The sequence below is a fragment of the Thermobia domestica genome, chromosome 1 (genome assembly GCF_964235325.1).
Source record: "Thermobia domestica chromosome 1, izTheDome1.hap1.1, whole genome shotgun sequence".
NCBI classification, from domain to species: domain Eukaryota; kingdom Metazoa; phylum Arthropoda; class Insecta; order Zygentoma; family Lepismatidae; genus Thermobia; species Thermobia domestica.
The window spans coordinates 42,739,879-42,752,590 of record NC_137454.1 but is presented as its reverse complement, the minus strand read 5'-3'; the positions used below and the strand labels follow the sequence as shown (position 1 = coordinate 42,752,590).

Sequence of the window (12,712 nt, the reverse complement as noted above, 5' to 3'; positions counted from 1 at the left end):
ACGGCCTTTACAGCGCCAAATTTTCCTCTGGTAGCGGAAAGTGAAACTAATGTTTTTTCCAGCGTAACTCGCTTCCGCATGGTCTCATTAGCATTTTTACCAAATTTCAATGTAATACGTTGATTACGTTCTGCGGTAGACCGCCGTGAATAGCGGCATTTTAATTGTAACCACCTTGTATATCAAAAAGCAACGTTCATAGGATTCGATAAAAGGAAGGTCCACGTTTTCCTATAGAACCTGTCAGAGCTCTGTAAGTCTACTTTTCTGTTGTGAATTTTTAAACTTTCAGTAACTATAATTTCTTAATAGTTTTATGTACATACGTTCTGTTGCATTGATTGATGTCACTAATTTTGTTTCATTTCAGTAAAAACAATTTTTTAATATACTTATTTATTTTCAGATGCTTACGCGAGAAATGTACGAAGATGCATTGAAAGATTTACAAGATGATGGAGTGATAATTGTGGTTGGTAGAAATACAATTCGTGTATGCCATGGTGCATCTTAATATGGACATATATTGTAAATGAAAACATCATTGTAGGTAATATTGTTGAGCACCGAAATCAGAGTTACTTAACATGAATCCGGTTAGAAAATGAAATTTAGTTATGCAGGGGCGATACGTGTTGGTTTGATGTTATCGCTCTGAACTCCAGCTTTATTTTTTATTATTACTATTTATATTGCTGTCTGTAGTAATTAAGAGTTAAGAATATCTAGAATGAGATCTATATGGTGCTCATAGTAAATTTTAATTCTTTTTTTAATGGATTAGAGTTTAGAATGAATAAAATTATTTTTCCAATGTTTCTACTGCTTATTATTCCAAGACTACATATTTATGGGATACAAAATGAAATCTTTTTTAATTTGGCGCCCCAGTGTTATGCTCGTTATAGAGTAAGAATAGGGGTAATAATTGAGCGAATGGTTTGTAAAATATTGGTATTACGACAGCTCGGATGGAAATGGGAGAACCCCGTGAAAACCTACAAACTTCCCATTACGAACACGTGGCTTGAGATTGAACAATGGATCCGTATCACTCGAGGTGAGTTCTCCAGTACTTTTTTTGACTTCTTCCACCACTACCCCTGCCTTTGCCAATTATCTTGGACTTACTGGCAAATGCAACTGTCCAATGCAATCATTTATCTCCCCCCCCCCCTTTTTTAAAATCTCTTTCTGTTTATCGTTCCCTATTTAGGTAGGGGATGGGCGTTTTGGACCTGAGTTCTCTAGTATTGTGCCATCGTTCTTCTGTATACATGTGGTATAGGACTTTCATGAATGAATACTTAATAATAGAAGTCATTTCCAACTTACCAATGTATGACATATGAACGGGCTTTTATGATCGGAGCTAAAAGAAAGAACATGTTGAGGGAAAGAGAGAGAGAGAGAGAGAGAGAGAGAGAGAGAGAGAGAAAAGAAATAGGAGGAACAGGATAAAACAATTGTTACCAATATTCAATTAGTGAGGAATCCACGAGTAGTGTGTCAACTTCGCCTTGTTTGCCGGTGACTATTATTTTTCATCAATGTTGCCTTTTTGATCTGTGTTGATGGGCGTACTGAGAATCGAGCAGGAAGCTGTGATGTCATAGAACAAATATAGGTAAACGGAGAAGTAAACAGACAATGTGCAGTTCATCGTCTTACTTGATGTGGTGTTTTTCGTGTTGAGTCGTAGTGAGAGGTAGGTTTGTTACCATGAGGTACTACACAGAGGAGAGGGTGTTTATTGTTGAACATGTTTTTTGAATCAAAGTCATGTGCTGATGAGATAGCATTGTTTCAAGAAAGATTTCCAAATAGCGGTGTGCCGGAAATAACAATTCAGCGATTAGTAACAATATTTCGCGAAACGGGATCTGTACGTGATAAACCACGCAACAGACAACCGCATGTTCTTACAGAAGAGGTGATTCAGAACGTTGAGTATCGCACTTCGCATTCAACTAGAAAGTCAGTTCGTAAACTTGCTGCGTTACGAAGTTTACCAAAAACAACAGCATACATAGCCTTAAAAGAAGCTGTATCTACATGCATTTAGGATACAGGCTGTACAAGAATTAAAGCAGATAGACAAGGTCGCACTATCAGATACTGTCGTTGGTTTAAATCATTCATCAGAGAGCAAGGAATGGATGTTTTGGACAAAGCTTTCTTTAGTGATGAAGCATGGTTCCATTTAAACGGGTATGTGAATAGCTAAAATTCACGATGTTGGTCAAGTGATGATTCCCATGTGTTACACGAGCAACTATTTCAACCGACGTCGAATAATTGGGCCTATTTTTTTCAATACCACAGTTGACGGTACCGTGTATCCAGACATAATCACTCAATTTATTTCCATGCTTGAACCTGATGAATGCGATTGTTGATTACAAGATGGGGCTACATGTCACACGTCAAATGAAACTGTGGATATGTTGATGTAAGTTTTTCGGTGACAGAGTAATAAGTAAATATTTGTGGCCAAGCCGCTGCCTGGACTTGACATCTCTAGACTTTTTCTTATGGGGATATTTAAAACAAATCGTGTATACAAATAACCCAAGGACTGTACAAGACCTGAAAACCAACATCCGCAGAGCCATTGAGGAAATGAACTTGTCAACTCTCCGTGAAGTTGCTTCCAACATGCTAAGACGTCTGAATCTTTGTTTGAACGAGCATGGCGGGCATTTTCAACATCTATTGTGAGGCTACGTTTCCCTTCCTTCCACACAGGGTTGCAGGGTGCATGTAAGCTACTCTATTTTTCCTACTTTTTTCAATGTTTTTATTTAGTGTTTTCAATGATGCCATGTGATAAACAGTACCTAAACACATGCTGTTGCACTTAAGCACAGGTAGTGTTACCAGTGCGTAGCGTAAAACTTCAAAAACCACGTTTTCGCGAGTACGCCATTAATGACAGAATTCTGGACAAGCTGATGGTGAAAATGAACCGTTATTCTTCGACTGCGATAACTACCGATTCAACCCACAAATCCGCGCTGAAATTTGTGGACTGCATGTCCATGCAGATGTGTATAAAACATGGTAAATCGCATGTCAATTTTTTTTTTTTACTTTCACTTATATTTGGCAACACTGCATGTACACACGTGGAATTCATTAGTTGCTTTTATGTTTAAAAATATCTACATGGATCGAGGTAAAAAAAAATGGTGTATCATTTATACGTGTACCTCATTACGATCAAAATTTAGCCTGTACCTGATTTCAACTTGCGTTTTAAATGGTACACTTGTAGTTACTATGTGAAGTCTTGACCCAACTACGGTAGATCCCATAGTTTTGGAGCTATGGAGCTTTAAAGTTCATTTTTTCATGTTTTTGGCAGCCTATAACTCCGGAAGGAAATATTCGTGCACCCAGATGGTCTGTTTGGTTTTATCTTGGTGTCAGGAATCATCATCTAAATGTTGTCGGTGTTGCTTTATATATATAAATATGTATATACTGAAATACATTAAATATAAAATACATGGTAAGATTAAAAGGAATCTATAAAATAAGGACTAGTACCTACATTATTTCATTAAATACATAAAACACCCTCTTTGAATCTATGACAATTTGTATATTAAAAGTTACTTTACAAAGAAAGAAAGAAATACGAAAATACCACTTCAGTTCAGCCGAATTTTAGAGTAAGGGCAACATTTTCACCTAAACCAAGTTGTTCCAAATCAAAATCGACGAATCCAATAGTTCGAATATGCCGATGACATTTCCAGAAAGTGGCCACAAGTTTAGGATCGACGAGTGCTGCGCCTTCCTCTATATAGAAAGTGTGTAATTGGTTAGAGATACGTCGCTGGCATAGATTCAGTAAGAAGGTTTCTGCACCCAACACCATACCAAATGTGATTTCTTCCAAGATGGTAGCTCCTTCGAGAAACAGTACAGCAATATCTGAGTCTATATCAGAAGAAAGATATGCATATTTCAGATACGGAGATGAAATAGGCTGTTTTACCTCACACCAAATTATCTTCTTAACATCCAAATGCAAGTGTTGTAAATGTTTGCAATGATTTAAAATTGGAACAAGATCTACTTCTGTGTGGAAGGAGAAACATTCGAATTTTAGACATGTTAAATTCTTGAAATTCATGATCAAATCTTTCTGCATGTTCAAGGATACTGGATATGAGGCACAAGTTGCAAGAGTTAACTTCCTAACACAATTATTTGGTGATATTAATTTTTTTAGCATTTCGTGGCGATGATAAGTTAAGAGCCGTAAATCAATATCGGAAAATTTCCAATTTTCAGTGTTAAATTTTTGTACATTAGAGTTTACTAAATCACTGCAATCGTCCAAGAATTCTCCCCAGTGCATGTTTACATTTTGTAACTTGTGAACATTTTCAAATAAGGTAATAATTCCTTTATGGCTTATTTGTGTATGATACAAGGATATTATCTGCAATGTATGACAAAGTAGGTTTTTGTAGTGTTTGTAAGAGCATATGTGCTGAATGTTCTTTGATAAATTGCACGGTTCAACAACACTTCGTGTCTGGATTTCGTTTGATGCAAATGGATTATGTAATAGCTCTTTGTGCATTTTGTTATCTGCTTCACACTTCCAGGTCGCTGTGAGAAATTGGATTCCTCTGTCAGTACATCCTGATTCTGAGAGGTCCAGAACTTTCAGTTGACGACAATTGACGCCTATAACACGCAATATATCATCAGTACAATGGGGCCCTAACACTAATTTCGTTATACAGTCACTGTTGGCTTTAATTATACCCGATAACTTGACGTTTGTCTCCCTTTGAGCGCAATAATCATTAATCTCGGAATAATAAGGTAAGACTAGATGTTCATATTTGTCAAATTTGGAAAGACACTCAAAAAACTTGGAGAAATATTTTTTTGGCACTCGAACTTGTAAACCAAATTTCATACCTGATGATAACAAAACATTCATATAGAAAAGAGTGTGATTACATTCGCGCGTAGTTAAATCTAAACGTTCGTGTGATGAGTGGGAATGCACTAAGTCGTTTAGAAGGTCCACTCGAATAGTGACAGGCAATTGTTGGAAGTAGTTTTTCACTGGTTCCAAGTTGACCTGTTCAAAGGTCAAAGTTTTTTCATTGATCTTGATCTTGCTACTACATTTCCTTAAAATATTATTCAGTTGTTGTACCAGAACAATTTGTAGTGAGGACGGCTGAAAGAATAAATCGTATTTTGCAGACATCTTTTCTCAAACATATATACTCCAAATTGTAATAACATAGCCGTGGAACAAGATATCAAAGTTGCCTAGAAAAGGAAGCTGTTTCCATGGTGTTGATTAGTATAACAATCATGCAGAAAAAATACGTTTTAAAATTTCGAGTAACTACGGCTGTAAAACAATGGCTTTGCTGATTCCCAGTGGGGGCATTCGGTCGAAAAAGTGTCACACGCTTTTTCAGGCCAGCCACCCTGAATGAGTTTTCCTCATTCACACCAGGCAAATAACGGGGAGGCACCTAACTTATAGGTCCCAGGCCGCTTCCCTTTCCTCGGATTGTGTGCTCGCCGAGAGACGTCATCCCTCAAAACGTGAAGGGCTAAATGGCCTTGCACAGATGCCGAAATCCCAGAAATCTAAATCCTAAATCCAGTGGCTTTACTAGCTTCATTTAACACATTTCGAGCTGGTTACGGGCTCAGTCCGCCGTGGAACTAACATTCAGTAAGACGGACAAGGGAGATAACCCTCCCTTTGCTTTACAATTTTATTTGGAATAAACTTAAGGGGGGTTATTCGCAGCACGTCTTTCATGCACATTCATTGGTACTGCTTCGTTCAAATTTGAATCGTTAGATGGCATGGGTACATAATTTTCGTCACAACACTCACAGAAGAAGTTTAACACACATCGAAAAGAGAGATGTTCATGGTTATATATTAGTTATTGACAATATAGTACAATACGAATAATTGTTGTAGCAAGTTAAGAGACCTTTCCAAAGAGCAAGCTTTGCGGTTTTCAGAAAGACCTCAAACATTTTTAAAAACAAAATACTTTTTAATGTATTATTAGCTACGTGTCCTTGCTAAAACAGAAGCTGCGGCAGAAATTTTGAATGGGATCAACTGGAGAAAATTGCATGTGTTTCCATAATCCACTGTCTTATAACCCGTACTATAGCTTGTATACAACCTCCGTATCATTCAATGTAAAGTCGCTTACCTTTACTTTTTTTTAATACACTGACCAACCAAAACATTATGAGCACCTGTTTTTTGAACGAAGTCAGTTGGGCTGACGTAAAAGGCACGGGACACAACAGAGCCAGACGATGGCAGGGATTTCATTCGGATCAGTCAATGTAATGCTTGTGCGTAGAATAGGGATATAATAGTACTTCATACGGGTCAGATTGTGATGGCCAGACAGCTGGGAAAGAACATATCGAAAACAGCGTACTTGACGGGGTTTCGTGTGCTGCCGTGAATCAAACCAAAAGAGATGGGGCGGCTACACCTCATTAAAGATGTCGGACGTTGTACAGTGTCGAGGTTCGTTCCACTTTTGGTCACAAAAAAGTAGACTTCCTTCCAGAAATTAAGTCCAGAAAATGAACCTGGATTCTTATGTTCCTTTGGGTCTGTGCGTACAGATATTGGCGGATGTAGCCCGGGGCCGGTGGGCCCAGGCCCCCTAGCTTTCTTGAGTAACAAAAATAATTTATGCTGTTATTTATATATTTTTGAAAATTTATAGTACTCACGATATACCTATAGTAGTCTGGGTTCTGGCTGTTCCCCCTCCAGTTTTTATCATCTAGGTTCGTCTCTGATATTAAAATCTATTTTCTCTTCATTCCGCCACCGAGTAACATGCGTACATGTCTAAAAGAATCTACAAGAGAAATATACCATTTGAACTTGGCTGCCAAGTAAATATCTAATTTCCATATAGAGAACGGCCATACATTATGACAATAGAAAATAAATAAGTCAAAAACTGGCATATTGGGTAATACATGATTGAAGTCTGTGGTGGGCGCAGGAACCCACAACACTAAAATACACAGACCGAAGGCTACTTTGCGCCATTATAGCAGGATCGTCATTTCAGACTTCACTTGAGGGGGGCAAGAGCACCCATTGACATAAGACTTTCACATTTTGTACTAGTATATTAGTAGACAATCGATTAAAATATATGAATTCCTCAAACTCTTGGGAGGGGGCAATTGTCCCTCCTGCCCCCCTCTAAATGACGCCCCTGCATTATAGTTCAGTGGTTAGTCACAGATCTGTGGGTAAGAGTCCATGTGAGTGAGTTCGAATTCCCTCTACAAAAAATAAATCGCACAGTGTAATAAACCATATTATGTATTAAACCATATTACCCTCCCATCTCTAATGTATATTCTCGAACATAAAGCAGAATAGAAAGATAACCATCTTAGTTCAGTGTTTCATAAAAGTGAATCACTTTGTAAGAAAATAAATGGTCACTAAATGATATCCCTGTTATTTTGAGCACTATAAAACTTGTCAGTTAAATTTGCTAATGAAATGTTGACATCACTTGCTGTCTCTTAAATGACAAAAAAAAAAAAAAAAAAAAAAAAAAAGTTTGATCTCAAATGCGACATGTCGGCGTAGCCAAAAGGAACTAATCTGACTCAAGTGCTCCTTTAGTAAGTGTCACCTAAAATCATTCTGTTTACCATACATGCGGCATGTTCCATTTGTGACCCCGGTGTTAACGGCGTTTTCTTAAAAAATAATTTATCACAACAGTTGCACAGTCATGTGCAAAAAACTTACTTTCTAGAAGCTGTATATTTAACACTGCAGTACATAAGATTTCAGCAAAGTAGTTATATGCTGTGCTCTTCATAATTTTTATCTTTTTCCCCATTAGTTGAGGGCGTACCTCTGGTGCTTGGGACCCTTGGTTCGATCCCCGCCCAGATACGTTTGTGGTGGACATTGTGTCCGTGGTTTTTCTTGGGGAACTCCCGTTTCCTCCCCCATTCTAATTCCACCACACCAATTCATCCACCATTCACCTGGCGTAATCACCCGTCTCCTTTAGCCTTTACGGCATAACCGTGGGATGCTAAACTGACACGTTTCGTTCCATTTCATTTTCTTTCTCGTTAGCATATGGGTCAAAATGCACTACGTATCTGGGAATGTAAATAGAAAGTATTAAGAAAAAAGTAAATGTTCAAGTTTTATTCATTTTTTAAATATATGGGCCTAGATTCTGCTTAATTAAGTTACTTTACCGGGCGTGACTTCGCTGTACATGGTCCCTTCCATCGGTGGAAACATTAACTTCCAATGTTGATTCAGTATCATGAAATAATTTGGAAGCAACCTGAATTAAGATGTAACGAAAATGGTCCTGGAAGTCAGAAATACTGGAAGTTGGACAACAATAATCTGATCACACAGACCACAATTGAACGAACGCCATCAGGGCTGTCATAGCTATTTATGGGTTGTAGCGAAAATAAATTGTTTAATACTTCCTAGTACTTCCTTCTACCTGTTAGCTAATTTCATAAGTATTTCAGTATCGTGCAACTAAAGATAACTGAAAATAATGGGCGCGGGGTCAGTGCATTGGCTCTCAACACCATATTTCCGTCATTCACAGATCAGTATATCGTCGGCGGCAATTCAAAACCTGCTATGTGCATTTTGCAGGAGAAGCGAAAAACAGTATCCTGGTTAGATTTTTCGCTTTATAAAAGTGATGTTATAAGTAATATTTGATGCTGCACGTAACTGGTACCTTCTCAAGTTACTTGAAAAGGTATCAAGTTACGTGCAGCATCAAATATTACTTATAACATCACTTTTATAAAGCCAAAAAGCTAACCAGGATACTGTTTTTCGCTTCTCCTGCAAAATGCACATAGCAGGTTTTGAATTGCCGCCGACGATATGTAATGAATGCTACGTAGTACAAAAAATCATCATCTAGGGCAAAGCACTCGTTAAAGCACACACATGGACATTCCTTGTCTTTTCCCCTTACCCTTCAATTGTGTTATTTCTCGATGTAATCTCCCATTAGATGTAGCTGTTGCTTTTTTTTTTTTTTTTTTTTGCAACGTCAACGTTATGATTGTTTAGAAGTGTGTTTTGTCATTGGAAAATCACTGATGCTATTATCCGACTACAAGATACGATGTTCACGGAGAGTGTCCTTTATTGTCAGAATAGAAAAATCGCTGGAATCGGGCTCTGGTGTGCAGAGAGCGTGCACCACCGCTTCAAAGTTGTCAGTAGTGATGCGCACGAGACAAGATTTGAGGCTGTCTCGTCTCGAAATTGTGCTGTAAAAGTGATGTCTCGACTCGAAAAATGTATATTTCTCTATTGGAAGAGCTCTGTCCCGACTCGAATTTTGAGAGGAAAATTCTGTCTCGTCTCGTGCGTAGGGGTGGACGGTTCCTGAAAACGTAAACCGCGGTTTCGGTTTGCCACTTAAACCGGTTTGGAACGGTTAACCGAAACCGAACCGAACCGTTCCCAAACCGAACCGAACCGAACTGATCCCAAACCGAACCGAACCGAACCCAAACCGAACCATTCTCAAACCGAACCGAATCGTACCGTTCAGAACTGTCCGGAGAATTTTGACAAACTAAACTGTCCGAAGGGTTTGAAACGTGGTTTCGTTTACTATTGGCTAACCAAAACTTAAGCGAACTCCGTCAAAGCAAATTCAGCTGTGTCCACATGAAGCTGAATTTAATCTTTAACTCACTAGTAACATACGACCACGTTGTAGATTTGTGTATAATAAAAGAATAAAATAGCAAAGAGCCTGCAAGTACTCATTGCAGTATATATATATCATTTCATATGTCAACGGAATAAAAAAAATCACTGGTAGTGATCAGTCTTTGAAAAAGATGAAATTCATTGGGTTAAGTTCTGACCTGTTAAGCCCCCATTCTACAACTGCTTCAAATTCGAAAATTTTGTTATTCCCCTTGTTTACCTTCACTTTTAATATTCCCGCTCAAATAACAGCTTGCTTCATTTCTCTCATTTTTCATACTTTCATTCTCACCGTTGTGATTAATATTATAAGAAAAGCGTGATTAACTAACCAGACTCATCATCCTCAAAACGCCGAATACATATTTCAGACTTTGACCGTTTCTGATTTTGAAAACCCTCCTACGTACAAGTACTATGTAAGTCAATACTCGGCACCTTGTATATCACATCGTTAACAAATCATTATATAATTACTGTAAATAATAAGTAAAAACTTCTTGTGAGTTTTACTGAAACGTTTGGATTGCGAGCGTAGCGAGCAAGAAAATTCTTAACAAATCTGTTTCTTTGCAAACCGACAACAATATTGATTTAATAGGGCGCCAAATTTTACGGGGCACCACATCGTTTACTCATTTTCAACACTTCTTTTTTCTTATTGCTTGTTCGGCGCCCTTCCCCCGTAGCTACGACTCTGGGTGTGGTATCTTCTCCGTCACGATGTAGGTTTTGTACATTTGCTAATCGTACACATAAATATCATTCTCTGACAGAAGAGTTGCACTAAGTTGCAATCTCACTATCTTCGATTCTGGACAGTGAACACAATGGCGAGGAAACATCTACCATCTACCATTTCCCACTTTAATTTCTCTTTATTTCATCACCATACGGCCAACGAGTGTGATTACAGAGGTAATGGAGGAGTACACACGAGAAATTGTAAAAGATCTAGGCTTAATAATAGACCAAGGGCTTATAGTCCTGGACCCATAGTATACCTCCGTAAAAAAATCGAGGTCCAGAGAATTTGATTTTTGATTTGTATTTTGGGATCATTATTGAATTAATTTAGCTTGGGTAGACATTTCTAATCCGGGCCGATTAGGTTCTGAACGTCATTTTATCCCTTTCGATACGGTGCGCTTTTTGATGTTTTCGTTCACGAAGTTATGCAGGTGCTGCAGCTTCCCTAATTATCCTATTGACACTTTCTGTGGTGCGTTGTGTTGGCCAAAGACAAGGTTTTCAGATGTTGGTATATTTGTTTCAATCTAGCCAATAAGAGGAAAATTATAGAGGGAAAAATGGGATTTTTTCAAAATTTTCACTTAAATCCGGGAATTAAAATTTCTCATGGCTGGAAACACTGCTACTAGATAGATGCAACTCATCTTAAAATAAACTTTGGTACACCACTAATATATCCTAGAAATATGATGTCGATATCTAACAAACTAAGCATGTAATTTTAAAAAACATATCATCCTATCTTTTAAAAAATCGCCATTTTCTGGACGTCATTTTTAAGAATGGCGAATATATTTTAATGATGACTTAATATTTCGTGAATCATGAGATTTACATTCAACATTCTTGTATCAAAGCGTAGATTATGAAGATCAAATATCCTTATAAACATAGAAAATAACCTATCAGAGCAACCTTTTGGTCATTTTACAAAATAGCGAATACTATATAGGAAACTATAATAAAGGATGTTATTTTTTTGGTTTGTTTGAGTTATGCCATAGTGGTTAAAGGAGACGTGGACCTATTGATTATAGACGAATCCAAACCACTTTTTAGTTCAACTGTACCCCCGGGAATCGAACCCGGGACTATACACTCAAGGCATGCGTGCTAGCAACTAAATTAACTGTAGGTCTAACGGAAAGTTATGATGGAGGCTATAATAAATAACGAATAGACATATATTGAAATAAACTAAATATAAATAGGTTTCAATCCTTTTATTGTGATCAGCAAAGAATGTCTAAGATCATGAATAGAAGTAATTAACGCAAGTAGATAAAATACATAAGTTTGCCTATGGGTACACAAGTATACAAATTCAAATTATAAAGAATGCTCATTATAAGTAATGAATACATGTATATAAATTTGTTTGATTTACATTTGTATGAAATACGTGACAATTTTCTTAAGCTATATTAATTCAATAATGATGCAAAATTGCAAATGAAAAATGAAATTTTGTGAAACACGATTTCTTTTTACAGGCGTATATCGTGAAGCTTGATTTAATTATGTCCATTTGCAATTACGCGTTTTTACAATCACTTGCAATACATTTCCAGCATGACGAACATTTCAGAAGAGCGTATCGGCAGGAGCATCTTTTCGTAGCGCAGGTTTTGCAGTTACATGTTCACTGAGTAGAGGCTTTAAAAATTTAATAGGTTTAAGAACACCATCAACGTTTTCCCATCGAAACTCACAGAGGTCTTTTGGAACATACGAACAATTCAAAACATTTACACATCTTCTGAGTAAATAAAATGTTCTTTTAATGTGTCCATGCACGGACGATGGCGTTGGCGGAAGGTCACTTAGTGGGACTGATCTCTTGAACTCATTGTAGGAAAGTTCATCAAAAGTGCGAACATCACACTTTGTTTTCCACACTTGCACAAGATACTTATCGAGGTCTTTGAAGTCACAGTCGTCGTCAATCTCAGCAAATTCTTTTAGAATCTTCACTGGTTCAGCGGCTAAAGCTCCCCGCTTAGTTCCTATTTTGCTCATAATGTCATCACATGTAAGAATATGGGCCTTGATGAGAACATTGTAAATCTCTGAGTTGAGTCTATGGTACAAAATATGAAGAGGGATGAAGCGTCTTTTTACACCTGTTCCATAACATATCCATAGTTCTTCCAATCCTTG

General features: G+C 37.5%; 1 protein-coding gene across 1 annotated transcript in view; it reads left to right on the top strand.

The window, feature by feature from the left end:
- Positions 1-818, top strand: part of dpa (disc proliferation abnormal) — a 52,400-nt gene extending 51,582 nt beyond the window's left edge. The window contains exon 15 of the mRNA XM_081756970.1: positions 407-818. Coding sequence (XP_081613096.1) covers positions 407-514 — 108 coding nt within the window. The 3' untranslated portion in view covers positions 515-818. The remainder of the gene's footprint in view (positions 1-406) is intronic.
- Positions 819-12,712: the final 11,894 nt, after the last annotated feature.